This window comes from Ascidiella aspersa, chromosome 3 (genome assembly GCF_963924565.1).
Source record: "Ascidiella aspersa chromosome 3, kaAscAspe10.2, whole genome shotgun sequence".
NCBI classification, from domain to species: domain Eukaryota; kingdom Metazoa; phylum Chordata; class Ascidiacea; order Phlebobranchia; family Ascidiidae; genus Ascidiella; species Ascidiella aspersa.
The window spans coordinates 26173685-26188831 of NC_139449.1; the positions used below are offsets into that span (position 1 = coordinate 26173685).

The 15147-nt window shown below is 37.1% G+C and overlaps 1 protein-coding gene and 1 pseudogene across 1 annotated transcript; both read left to right on the forward strand.

The window, feature by feature from the left end:
* The first annotated feature begins 4840 nt into the window (after positions 1-4840).
* On the forward strand, positions 4841-10045 carry LOC146161170 (ATP-binding cassette sub-family C member 5 pseudogene; annotated as a pseudogene).
* On the forward strand, positions 10044-14070 carry LOC146161171 (partner of Y14 and mago-like). Its single transcript, XM_083384054.1, has 3 exons — positions 10044-10132; positions 10749-10845; positions 12805-14070. Exons 1-3 carry the CDS (start codon positions 10075-10077, stop codon positions 13310-13312), a joined length of 663 nt encoding a protein of 220 aa, XP_083240180.1. The 5' UTR covers positions 10044-10074; the 3' UTR covers positions 13313-14070.
* Positions 14071-15147: the final 1077 nt, after the last annotated feature.

Below are 15147 nucleotides of genomic sequence, written 5' to 3' on the forward strand. Positions count from 1 at the left end.
TTGATATGTATTGGTGAGACAAATCAAAAGTAAATTAGTAGTATTTGATTTGTTTTGTGGTTGATTAAAAATAAATACCCTTTTTTAACTGGCTTGCAGGTTTCATGGAAGAGGTTACAGGAAGAGCTTCTATTGTGAACTTCGTCACTTGGTTTAAATATTTTTGATCTGTTCTTTCGCGTTTAGGATCTGCGATATGTCAGACCTGCAATCATCAGTGACGATTACCACAAAAGTATTATGAAAGTCGAGAAAATTGAGCAAAGCGGAAAAAATAAACAGGACCATACACTGTCTATCACTGTAGAGGTAAGGAACAAAACTAAAAATATATATATAAGCGCCCAACCTTTTAAAATAGACTCACAAAAATGGAAATGCGACACGTTAATTCACGAAAGACCTCTTATAATGATCAAATTAAATTAGTTAAAATTATTTTGACGGTGAGGTCTAATTTCCAATTCGTTTTATTACAGGAAGAAACTCGAAATAACGATAGGGTTTCCACAATCTGGAATTTGGGTAAATACGACCCCTGGGGTTGGAAGGATAGGGAAGAATCTAAAGTTAAGGAGGCGACATCGAAAGAAGACGATCATAATGCTGAGGTATAAGTCGTAAGCATGAAGTAGTGCTAACAACGTAAAACGATGTTTCCTTTAAATAATACTTAAATTTATTTAAAGAAATGATTTAAAAGATTATTTAAATATAAGAAATTACTTAAAAAATACAATTTTGCTGCTATAAATGAACAGTTTATTACCTTAAATAAATCACATTTAATGACAGCACCATACATTGTCGACATTTATTTTTGCAATTTGTACAGACAAAAAGGATGAAGCATCCTCAATTGTTTTCGCCAATGAACCTCGGAAGCTACGTTTCTTGGACTTGGGGTACAAGAGACGAAATCGAAGAATTGACAAAAATTCTAAGGAAAAATGACGTAAGTGAAAATCATAAAAAACACAGTTTTATCAAAATATTTAAGGCCAATAGATAAGAAACGTTCTGTCAAGTAAACTAACTATAAATTCACAAGTTCATTAATATTGACTATTCAGTTGTATTTGAACTACTTTAACGTTTTTTCGTTTTATTTCAGGCCGTTGTTTTCGAAATAAACATAGACACATTTGCTCAGCTGATGATAGATTTGCGAATTCTCCATTTGGCGGTTTCAGCGCTTTGTTGGGCTTTTGCGAAGTGCTTTGTTAAGCTGTTTTTCACTTTATTTTAATTTGTTGTCTTTATAATAAAAATAAAAATGTTTGTGGTCTTTAATGTTATAGTAAAACAATAAAGCTTCAATAAATTACTATTTACTGGATCCAAAAATAACATTCGAGTCCATGGGCGGATACAGGATTTTGTTTGGCAGGGCAAAAGCAATTGGGAATGACGTCACAAAGATACCTCATAACGTGACGACATAAAACAATTATTCCTAAAACAGGTAGGTATATTGTTCTCTTGCGAGCGCGGGCTCAAATATGCAAGTGAAATATGGTCTATCGAGCTAAGCTTATACTTGGTGCTTTTAAAAGCGGATATATGTGACGTTTAAAAAGAAACATGAAAATGTTTCACATATTGCTTGAAATAAAGGCATTTATATAACATCAAGGTTCGGCAACCTTTTCTCATTCGGTTGAAAAACAATATCTGAAAACTTTGGCTTTAGGCCTACAGCTGACCTTTCCAGACCGGCAAACAGCATAGGGGCGACTAGCGCCTTTGTTTTAAAATGTTGGCCTAACATGTTTTCATAACACTGTGAATTGAAAATAATATATTACATGATATGAAATTTTCTTTAACCAAACATATAGCGCTAAGTAATGAAATTTAGGGCAAAAGGAAAATGGTATGCCATTTTGAACAACATGACCTATTTCAGAATCGTCGCCTAAAAAGCCCTATAGCTAGAGTATACCAATGGGAATTTTTTGGCAGCCGGTTCTATCACTAAAAGTCATATATTTTAGCCGGTTCTGTTACAAAAAGTCATATTTTGCGGTAAATAATTAAAGTAGTTGCAAGAACAGGATGCATCCCAAGGTTTCAGCGAATGTTGCAAACTGAGAACCGGCTGAATCACATCACTGGCACTGCTAACAGCCACACTAATAAAAAGCAGCATTCGTCTCATCGTGACTTATACTTATGACGGAATAATTACATTTTTAGACAAACAATTAAAAAAGGAAAATTACTTCTTTATAAAAATTAACACAATGTACGACAGTAACGTGTGTTGCGACCATTGCCCATTTGAAAAAAAAACACGTAGGCTACTTGGATCTCAAAAATAAATGTATGGAATAAGATGCAAAATTCCATTGACAGTAACCAGTAATGCTAACCGATTCGCTGATCTCATAAAATTCCGCGAGACGGTTCTGTAGAACCGGTGCGAACCGGCTGAAACCCACCACTGGCTGTACCTGTACCAAACTTACATGAACACGGTACAACTAATTACTCGGCTAATATGCCAACAGTAACTAGGAGCCCACAACTTTTTGGGTTGTTTCATTTTGTTTAATCAAGCAAAACTATGTGGATCTTGCAAATTATTGCTCTTATTGGAGCGGTATTTACTTTACATTGCCAGTAGTCCAATATTTTTATCATTCCAAGTTAAAGGCGACGTATAGCAGTAATAAACTGGCAAATACTTTAGCCTAGGCAACGCCGGCTATTTCGTGAAGTGTAAAATAAAATGATTAGCTATAGCATAAGAAAGTTAAAAATATTTTTTGTTATTAAAGTTGATCGAAACATAGGCCTATAGTTCCTAAAGGCCGTGGTCAACCCCTAGGATCTGTCCCACGCAGTACAATAATTCAGCTTAATAATGGTTATTTGTCGATTTAAAACTTTTACAAATGTAATGAAAAAAACTTGTTTATAAATACGGTTTTGATTAAACTTATTTGTACCCTTTTGATTGAACTTATATTTACCCTTTGACTAAAAAACGTACATAGTCAAAACCCAAAGTTACTCAAGCATAAACATGCTCTTCTGTTTATGTATTTTCCGCTTGTACAAAAAACGTAACAAAATGCACGTTGCGTTGAAGTTTGTTGGATGGTTTTTTAACCAGTTGAGGCGATGTCAATATTTCCTTCAAATTTTAGATAGGCAATACCTTTTGTTAACTTTGTAGAACTATTTGCAGAAGACGCCCTGCATTTATATCATTTGTTTGCACAAAGTTCCCTAAATAACTAGTATACCAATGCATTTTGAAAATTTATAATGTTTTGGGGATCCTTATGATCTTTGTTATCACCAGTGTTGTAATAACTTAATGCGCTGTTTTTAAATGACTTGACGTGACTTAAGTCTGTTAGACAAAATAATTTGACTTAAGTTTTTTGGACAAATGACTTTACTTGACTTAACTCTTTTGAATAATGACTTTGGTTAAACTGAAATGGTTTGATTAAGCTTTTTTATTATAAAATAGGGATATTTATCAGGGCTCTATCAATTTAGCACATAAAAAGTAACACATGATAACAAATGAAAAAGTACTGTCTACAAATTAGAATCCTAGCGCAGCCGCAACGCACATTATTTGGATTAGGGTGCAGGTTAGCGTTCGGGTGGGTAATAATAATACTTGACCCACCCACAACCAAACGCTAACCTTAACCCAACTATTGTGTGTAAATCATAATTTGTAGACAGTACCTTTTTCATATTTTTTTACATATCAAATTGATAGAGCCCTATTTATCTTGAATTTTATCCATAAAACAAGGCTTTATGTTGTTTTGTGTTATTTTGGTAAATTACTGGCCATAACCGGACTAATATTTCAATTTTGTGGGTTAACGTTTAAGTTTTATGAGAAGGACTTGACTTGAAATTGACTTGCTCTAATTATGAATTGACTTGTTATTTATTCAAAATCACTTAACTTGGACTTAATTTTTTTCCAAAATGACTTGAATGCAACTTTAGTCCTTTCAAAATGACTTGTTTACAACACTGGTTATCAACCATACAACTTCCAAATTGTAAGCGGGACTCTACCACAGTTACTTATAAAATTAGCACGGCTGTACTAATGTTATTTCTAAAAATTACATTAACTGAAAATGAAGTACTTTTTCGGAAAGCTTTTCAGCGCTGAGCAGGCAACTGGGCTGAACTCTTTAACCCTTTAAACTGGGACTCCAGCAGTAAGACTGAAGACGAGATTAGAATAACAAAGAGTGCAGCTACGTGAAGGCTGAATCCCCATGCAAAAACCCCATGCGTTTATCTTTTTCTCATTGGTTTAGGACTTATTCCAATCGGTTTAGGTCTTATTCCGTCATTATATATCACTGAGTAATAGGTTACAATTGGTACTTTACCATGTGTAAGTCAACTATATATGACTGCTTATTAGGTTTTCTATGTTGCTGGTCTTAATACTATTGTAATATAGATATTTGCTTTATTAGTCCTATTGTGTGTTACAACTATTTTAGACATAATTTAAAGTTGTGCCAACACAACAGTAGCTTCACTCAAAACATCTGATGGCTGTAATTTATTTAATTTTTAGTTATTCTTTATTTTTTGTTGATAATTTAGCATTTTAAATATTTTCTTTGAAGTAAGCTGACTAAATTGTTTCAAATATTTAATTTCAAGTTGTATTATGACTCACTCAACATAAATGATTTATTTTTGCAAACAATTGGCCTAGTCTACCCAAACTTAAACATACATGCAATTTTTGTCAATCAAACTTCGCCTATATACCAGAATTTTGTGTCTTATTTGTGGTTATAAATCATGTTTTTGTTGTTGTTGTCAGATTTTGTTAATTAAGAATGGCTGATTAATCATCATGGCACAGTCTGTGAAGGATTCTGAAGACTCTCTGGATTCTCACCAACTTTTACAAAAAAATGAAACAGGTGAAACGGCTCTTAGTGTTCCTCCCGTTGATGTTCGTTCTTCCCCTTTTGACAAGTACAAGCCTGCCTTGAAGACCCTCATCCCTATCAGGCCCTTTGAAAAATCTGATCATCAACATCCAAATGACACAGCGGGATTGATTTCAACTGCAACTTTTTCATGGATGACTGTTCTGATAATGAATGCATTTCGAAAACCTCCTGCTATAGATGATCTGTGGAAGTTATCTCAGTATGATAGGGCTGAACCCAACTGTGAAAGATTCTCTCGATTGTGGAATGAAGAAATTTCCCAAAATGGCAGTGAAAATTCCTCGGTTTGGCGAGTGGTCCTTCGATTTTTAAAGACCAGATTATTTGTATGCTCCATAGCTGTAATGTTATATGCGTTTTCAGTCTTTGGGGTCAGCAGTTTTTTGATGCGCCATCTTCTAGCATTTGTGTCATCATCCAATGAAAAATTGCAGTATGGTATTATGCTGGTTGGTGTAATATTATGCACTGAAGTTGCCCGTGCCTGCTTTGCCACCTTAACCTTTGCCATGAATTATCGATCAGCCATTCGAACACGTTCTGCAATGTTACTGTTTATGTTTCGCAAAGTTCTGAAGCTTCCCTTAGCCTCAAATTCCATGTCTGTTGGGGAGTTGGTCAATTTGTGTTCCAATGATGGTGATAGGATATTTGAGGCCAACCGCTCTGCAAACCTTGTCATTATGGGCCCTATCATATTTATTGCTGGTGCAGTTTATTGCACATATTTATTGGGGCCTTTGGGCCTTTTTGGTTCAAGTGTCTTTCTTATGGTTATTTTTCTACAAGCTGTCATTGTGCACTTTATGAACATATTTCGTCAGAAGGCTATTATACAAACAGAAGCAAGAGTTAAACACATTAGTGAAATTATCACTTTTATCAAGCTGATAAAAATGTACTGCTGGGAACAATCGTTTGCCAAAAAGGTAAAAGAAATACGGAAGAAAGAACTTAAAATGTTAAAAAATATGGCTATATTACAAAGCATGAATGTCAGCCTCGCGTTTTTTACACCTGTCTTGGCATCTGTTATACTGTTTACAACCTACGTTCTCTTGGGCTACAGCCTAAATGCCCAAGAAGCTTTCACATGTATTGCTGTCTTCAATACTATGTCATTTGGACTTAAAATGATGCCTTTGGGTGTACGCAGCATAGCTGATGTTGCTGTCACCATGGAAAGATTCAGGAAAATTTTAATTTTGCAAGACCTAAATCAGTACATTCAAGCAGAAACAGAAGATGACACTAATGCCATGGAAGTTAAGTGCGCATCATTTTCCTGGGATGGTCCAGTTGATGATGCTAATCAGTCTGTTTCCATTGATAACAAAAAACCTAATGATGAAATTGATTTGTTGAATGGTTCCAGTACATCTTTTGAGTTTGTTGTGCTAAAGGATATAAGTCTTACTGTTCCCAAAGGTTCATTGGTAGGGATTTGTGGTGCAGTTGGAGCAGGGAAAAGCTCTTTAATTTCTGCTTTAGCTGGACAGCTACATTTAGTTAAAGGTTCTGTGGCTGTCAATGGTTCTTTAGCATATGTGAGTCAACAAGCTTGGATTATGAATGAAACCGTCCGCGAAAATATATTGTTTGGAACAGCTTTTGATGAATTTAAGTACAATGTTGCTATTGAAGCGAGCGGCCTGAATGATGATTTATGCATCATGCAAAGTGGGGATTTGACAGAAGTGGGCGAGAGGGGCATAAATCTAAGCGGTGGCCAAAAACAGAGAATCAGTCTAGCAAGAGCTCTCTATCAGGATTGCGATGTGTATTTGCTCGATGATCCACTCAGTGCTGTTGATGTGCATGTTGGCAAGCACATCTTCAATGAGGCAGTTCTTGCTCAGCTTAAGCAAAGAGGCAAAACTGTTTTGCTTGTAACCCACCAGCTTCAATTCCTCCCAAAGTGTGACCAGGTGATAGTGATTGATCATGGACAAATAACAGAAGTAAGCACCTACGAAGCTCTCCAGCAAACTGCTGATTTGTCAGCCTTAGGGATCTCGGATGAGTCGACAAAGGTCGAAGAGATTAGGCAGCCAGGTTTGCCTTCCACTCCCACAAAGTTGAAAGTGGACATTGAAATAGAAGAAGACCTTATTGAGCAAGGGAAGTTGACCACAAGTGAAGAGAGGGGTGGCGCAATTCCTTGGTCTGTTTACTATACCTACATCAAAGCTGCCTCTGGTTGGTTTGCTGCAAGTGTCATTATACTGTTTTTTGCTCTTAATGTTTGTATTCAACAGTTTGCCAACCTGTGGCTGTCCCTGTGGTTAAGAGGCGGAGCTACCTCAATTCAAAATGATTTCACAAACAACAGGGTCATAGAGAAAAATTACACAACAGCACTTGTAAATGGATTTGTTCAAAGTGACTCCATCAACAGCACAACTTCAACAGAAAATTATAAAGCTACATACGTAACTACTTCTAACCTAAGATATTTCCTAAACAGCACTGATGCCACAGCAAATTACACAACCACACCTGTACCTTCGACGAGTGATGTGTTTTCCAACTCCAGTGTGAGCTTTTACCTTTTAGTGTACGCACTTTCTGCTGTAGCCATGTTAATTGTCAGCATTTTGAGAGGAGTTTCCTATATGTCTTTCACATTTAACGCCATGCACCACTTGCATAATCAACTCTTTGATAGAATATTGAATGCCCCAATGAGATTCTTTGATACCACACCATCAGGGAGAATCATTAATCGATTTCAAAAAGATATTGATGAAGGCGATGCTCCCCTGCCAATCATTTGGGAGATGTTCTTCTTTAATTTCATGAGCCTTCTTTTTGCCACTGGACTAATTGGGTTTGTTTTTCCCAAGTTTCTTATTGTTATTGGAGTTATCTTTCCTATTCTTATTGTGGTTTGCATAATGTTTAAACCTGCTTTAAGGGAGATGAAGCGCCTGGATGCTCTGACTCGTTCACCTTGGTTTGCACATATGTCAACCACTGTTTCAGGGTTGGATACCATCAGAGCATATGGAAGATCTGAGCAATTTCTCGAAGGATTTGTCAAACTGCTTGACAACAACACAGTCCCATGTTATTTATTTGCATGTGTCAACAGATGGTTGGCAGTACGGCTTGATTTGTTGATGATAATTGTTTGCACATCTGCCTCTTTGTTTGTTGTGTTTTATCATGGAATCATTTCGACTGCATTTGCTGGTCTTGCCCTAACCTCAGCTTTCCTTATGAGTGGAATGCTACAGTTTACTATTCGGCTGCTAATGGAGGGTGAGGCGCGATTTGTTTCCATAGACCGAATAAAGTACTACATTGTCAACACCGACCAAGAGATTTCAAACAGTGGCATTGCTGCGATTGAAAACTGGCCACAGCACGGAAAGTTGGAATTCCGTAATGCTTGCATGAGATACCGTGATGAACTCCCACTTGCCCTTAAGAATGTTTCTTTTGCATTGAAGCCTTGTGAAAAGGTAGGTGTTGTTGGAAGAACTGGATCAGGAAAGTCATCCCTTGCTGTCAGCCTCTTTAGATTGGTTGAGCTTTCAGATGGTGGTATTTGGATTGATGGGGTCGATATCGGCACCATTTCCCTTCAAGCTCTGCGATCCAATCTGACAATTATTCCTCAAGACCCTGTACTTTTCACTGGAACCATTCGCTACAATTTAGACCCCTTTGGTGAGCATTCAGATGAAGATCTGTGGAGAGTTATCAAACAGACCCACCTTAAAAACACAATTTCGAAGATCCAAAGTCAATTGGAAGGGGATGTATCAGAAAACGGCAGCAACTTGTCTGTTGGCGAGAGACAGCTAATGTGCCTGGCTCGAGCCCTGCTCAGAAAAAGCAAGATTGTTGTCTTAGATGAGGCTACAGCTGCTGTTGACACAGAGACCGAGAAAATTGTTCAGGAAACCATCCAAGAAGCCTTTAAGGACTGCACTATGCTTATTATTGCTCACAGGCTTTCCTCTGTTTTGTCTTGTGACAGAGTGCTGGTCCTAAGTGGCGGAAGTGTCGAAGAGTTGGACTCTCCTCAAGATCTGCTAAATAACAAAGAATCAACTTTTGCGAAGATGATAGCAGCCTTTGAATCCTAACTTATTGTAGAACTATTTTGTTTGACTCACCTTTTTCTTTAAAAATTAGTAATGCAATTAATAATTTCAATTATTTATACTTTTTGTGTAAATTAACCAATCTTCAAATACACCTAAGTGTGTATGTTCTAAATATATCAGTTATTTTCCTTACTATGTGCCAATGTGGTATCCTCCACAATTTGTTTGTTTTTGTTACTCGTTGCAATTACATTGAAAACAAGTGTCGGTATTGCATTTTGTAATGTGTTCATGCGTACTGCACAAAGTTTTTTATATATTTTCTATAATGGTATGGCCAATTGATCTAACCTAAACACTTTATTAATATATACACACCATACATTTCAACAATATTTTTATTACACAACAAATGTATTTATTTTCGTTATGGCAATCCTATTATACATCCATGTTTTTGTTGCTGAAACCTATAAAACTGAAATTCTCTTTGTTATCGTCGCCTGTCTAATGTTACTTGTGAAACGTACATGCTTGTGTATATTACTGCATATTCGGGTCATGTGAGATGTTTTAAAATGTCTTATATTTCACATGCAACCTAAAAACGATAGTTATTCATCCATTTTTTGCAGTGTTTAATTCGGTGTTAGTTTTAAGTGTTATAGCATAGCAGCTCTACATGTACACATATTTTCGAATCCCTTTGTCTTCTAACAAGCACTTTTATTGGCAATAAAATGAGTTAGTTTTTTAGGTTAATAACACATAAAATCACTGAGATCTTTTTTTTTTTGATAACATTGATGTATCTTTTCAATTCCTTTATTAATATTTTCCTTTTGCCATGTATAAAATTAAGTTGATTTGCAACCATTTGAACAACCTTGCCATATAATATTTTGTTTACACTTCTGACACTACACAACTTTTTGTTTTTGGTATGCTTTATTTATGATCAGTCTCAAGTTGACTAATTAACTCATTATTTCTCACTTCTATTGTTTTTTGTGTAGATTAATTAGAATTTTTATATTTTTCTGGCGATGTCACAAAACACTTTGCATGTTTCCAATGCAACTGGCATTGTTCGGGATGACAGAGGTAAGATTCCTTTTTCATAAATTGTTGAAAAGGCTAAGATTGTTTTTAATTTTGTAACTAGTGAAGGTTACCAATATGTTCAATAAGGTGTTGTAATTGTTACTTTTAGAGTAAGGGTTGGAAATTCTTTTTAACAGGGTCCTCATAGGACAAAAAAAAAATTTTCATAGACCGCCTGACCAAAAAGAGAATCTAAAATACACATAATTTAAAGTGTAATTCTTTTTGCTACCACTGATCGTTTTTTTTTCAACATCCAGATTTTTTTAAATAATGTTTTTATAGAAACATACTGGATGATGTTAAAACTGTGGCATTCATTTGTTGTGCTTTACAGAATTTTTTGTTATCTCATTGTTCCAACACTATTTTTACAATTGAGAAACCTAAATTTTAGAGTGTGTGTACCATTTGAATTCTGCTAGCTAAGTTTGGTGAAATTTGCATTGCCATACTTTCTGTTTCCAGTCAAAAAATTGCTATTGTTGTAGGTTTTACGAAAACATTTAATCGTTGCCCCTAGAATGCCAGTGGTGCACTACTTTTTTAATCAATACATGACCGCTTGACAAAGGAAATAGCCTAAATTTTTTAACCCTGCTGCGGTGTTGTTAAGGGGTAGCTTTTATTCCGGCCACTCAACGGCCAGATGGCACATGGCGAAAGGCACAAAAGGTGAAGGAAGGCTATGTACCAGATGAAGATGTTAAGAGGTGATTTAATAGTTTAAAAGCTCATTTGTACATGTGTTTGACAAATGTAAGCTTATGAAACTACACATGGTATAATTGTTAACTGGTGTCACTCACATGCATCCTCTAAGTTTAACAATACGAACTCGTTCGCAGAGGTAACAACTGTCTTACACCTGGTAACCTCCCTGCGCACCACAAGTTGGGATGAAGCCATGGCATTATGAAGTAACTAACCATCTTTTAAATTAGAGATAGAGAGATTTTTAACAACACTGATTAAAAAATAAAGACAGTGTTTGAAAGGGAAAAAGAAAAAAATTAGTCAATTTAACTTGATATGCAGTTATCAGCTTTAAAACTATATTGCGTCAAACCTCCGCTAGACGCTAAGGCATCGCTAAAAAAAAATTAAGATAAATTTCGGACACATTCAAAGCATTAACGACTCTTAAATGCCGACGGTTTCGTACACTGCCACTGGACGAAGTCTTTGTCATGTAAAGCGGGTATGGGGTGACGTTATCGAGACTATACCGTAACTGAAAAAATTCGGTACCGCCAAGGCTTAAAAAGTATTTCAGGAAGCGGTTATATCGAGTCGAATTATTCACACACTAACCAGGTCCGTAAGAGGTAAAATATCGGAAGATACAGAAATCTTAAAGTTTAAATATAGTATTTAGAAAATAAATAGCCTGTGGGCAAATCATAATCGCTCATGCGTGTGGGTTCGCGTTTAATTTTCAGCGGAATTGAAGTATGTGTACATTGTACAATATAATAAACGATTTGAGTTTTTACTTAAATAAAATACGCGAAACGTCCGATTTTATTTACCTATTTCAGAGTAAAAGGTTAGTTGAAAACTCTACTGGGAAAGCGGCAATTGTATGCCTTAAAGTTACACTATTAAAGTACCTAAAATATCCAAAATAAACTCATTTTGAATTTATCTAATACGGCCACCACCTAAGATTACGTCCCTAATTACAAAAAATGTTGCTCACTTGTTATCTAAATTGTCAAGGGTTATATGTTTGTTAATTTTTGTCTATTATTTGTGTGTTTTCGCAATCGCATTCCTAACTTACAGAGCTTTTCGGGCCAGGTCAAATAATAATCTAAAAGTTCACCCATTGTTATAATAGACTTAGGTTAACCCATTTGGGTTTTCCGTTTTTATTGTTTGTAAGAAGTACAAAAGGTTGCTGAAGAAATTATGTTAGGGCGGTTCCTTGTCACATGTGCAGAGTTAAGTTGTGGGCTAGGCCTCACTACTTTTAGTTAGTTAGAAACTTCATGCTAATACGTCTTGTGCTATTACGCAGTCATAGCACCATAAAATTCAACAAATTTTTTTTTTATTTTATCACGAAAATACCAAAGTATATTAAATCACTACTAAGTCGAAAATCGCAACACAATTAAAACAGCCTAAATGGCATTATTCTGCAACACACTTTCAAATTAAGAGCTAGAAGTCAGGGCACCACCAATATAGCTGAGTATCAAACCAGTGCCGATGTTACCAGCTGGGCGTGGCCGAAAGTGTTTCTACAAACATGGAAAACCTCCTATTGTTTGTCGTGCCTTTGTCAAACCACTGTGGAAAAGTATCTTCGAAATATTCTTCGTATTTGTTTGCGGGCAACCAACTTGGTCTGCCGTAATAAATTTGAACAGACAATTATACATTTACATACAATGAGTAGGACACTTCCATTGTTGATAGTTCAACCCCTGAGTAGACATTATGCCTTTAGTTTTAAAATGTTTGCATTAACCTAGTTGAAATACCAAACAAATATGCGAAACTGACTCTTACACATTTTGTAACGGAGGTGGCGGGCCGGATGATATTGACGGGACGTTGGTTGCCCACCCCTGGTTAAGTTGCACCAAGATTAGGCTCGCGCAAACATATACAAAAGAGCTGGCTCCCTGCTTACAGTTATCATCACTGCCTATTTCTACCAGATACCAAAGCTCTGCGGCTAGAGCTCGCAGCAGCCGTCCTGCCTGCCCCGGTTTCACGGCCGCGCCTGTCGGACCGGCCGTGGCCGAAAAGAAGCGCGCGGTGCCGGGAATGAGCACGTCGTCGTCGGGCGCCAACTCCGAGCCGGTGGTGCCGCTTAGCAAGGGCGCCAAGAAGAACCTCAAGAAGAAAGAGCAGCGACAGAAGCGTCGTGAAGAGGACCAGGCCGCCCTTGTGCAGCGGCAGTACACCGACCTGGTACGCGGCGAGAAGACGGTCGAGGAGCTGTCCAGTCAGCTGCGGGACACAAGCATCGCCCAGCCGGCCGCCACAGACGCTGAGGCCGCTGTAAAAAAGGCGAAGAACCTTCGCAAGAAACTGCGCCAGATCGACGAACTGCAGGCGAAGATCGACAGCGGCCAGATCCCGACCCCCGACAAGACTCAGCTCGAGAAGCTGACGCGACGGAAAGAGATTGAAAAGGAGCTGGCGCAGCTGGAATCGACTTGAGTTTTTTGATTGGTATACCGTTTTTTTTTTCGACGTCAGTTTGCGACGATTTACGAAGTTCCCCTGTCAGAAACCACCGTTGTCTAATGCCGCCGTGTTTTCACTACGATTGCTGTTATGAAATCCGGCCGTGTGGTGCTGCTTTCCAATGTCGAGTAAAAATAATCAATCATGAACTTTTACCTTGCTGTGTCGCGAGGGTCCAGGGCGTGTTTGCAGTTTTTCCTCGCGAATAAGTTCATTTTTCTGTAGCTTTTGGTTATGAACGTTACAAAAGTGTTTGTTATTCGTGGCCCTCGGCTTCACACTATCAATGGTTGACCTTATCCATTTTGCCAAAAGCATGTCGTCTGTAAGTTTAATCTGGTTATGACATGTGGTCTCCCTGGTGATTACCAAAATAAAATTATTCTCTACTCTTGTAAAAAGGTAGATTTTACGCTGTTGGAAGTAATTGTGAATTATGCAATATAGAAGAGAACATTATTCGGCGCTGGTCTACAATCCTACCACATTTTCGTCTGGGGTTTATACTGCTAACATTACTTGGGTTAGGGTACAAGCTAGCGTTTGTGTTTTTAAAGTATTATTATTATATTTATCCTCCCGCATTTGTTTTTTCCTTGCAATTTCAATTCTAACAGCTCGTTACGTTACTGTAAAAAGGTGCTAGGATTCTAGACTAGCGCCCAAAAATTTCTAAGGACTCTCGGGGAGCAGGTAAATGCATTTTTGACAATAAACTTGAATGAAATGTGTTTTTTTAATTGGTTTTAAATGGGCACGATGTGTTTGGTTTCCAACTGGCAGTCAACTAGACCTCATACGTTGTAGCCTGTACTGCATAAACTTCGTGCGCATTTCTGGTGTCATGCTAAGCTGACAAGTTTGTCGTTTTATAACCCTCTTACTAGAGAAAGTAAAAGCAAACTCTCCCTTTTGTAGTTACAGTACAACTGTCGTAGGCCTTGTCATAAAATCAGTGTCGGCAAATGATTAGTTTATCGCGCAAAGTATATCTTATTAAATTTATTGTTTATTACTATAAAACATGGGTTCATAAACTGGGGTCCATGGACCCCTTGGGGGTCCGCGAACTAGTTTTAGGGGGTCCATGAAGGCCTTCTTAAAATATTAGTGTATATTTAAGAAGTAATCTATTTTTAAAGAAAACCGTTTGATTAAAAATAAAACGGTTTTGCACTGAATCCTATTTAGACTCCATTTCACTTTCACATGTTTAAACCAAAATCAGCAGATTTATAAAGTCTATTTGTACTGTGACGTCATTTATGATGTCATTTTGGATTTTTTTTGCCGACCGTGGTCCACGCTAGGTTAAACAAAAATTGAGGGGTCCGCGGTAAAAAAAGTTTAAGAACCCCTGCTATAAAACGTTAGATTTGCTGGGAGATGATTTTTTTATTTAAATCCTTAACTTATGTTTCTAAATTGAGTATTGAATTAGTGTGTGGCCTATCTCTTCCCATTTTGTATATTAATAAGCTATTCAGCTCATAAGGGACACTTCCTCACGGGAAATACCGAAGTTTTCCAGCAAATGGCCTGTCAATATAGAAATAAACAATGGCCGCACTTAGTTTCAGTTTGCAATGCATATACAGCCCATACAGAAATGAATGATTAACCACCCATGCGCATATCACATGACAGATTCGATTGACTGCGTTAAACGACCAGTCAACCAGTAAACGTTTGCTGTATCGAATGAACGTTGTTCTATTTTGTTAAGGGCAGAAAGTGATCTTAAATGCTTTTTTTCTTTTTCAAGGATACAACAAAGTTTGTTGAAATATACCTGGGAACGTAGAATT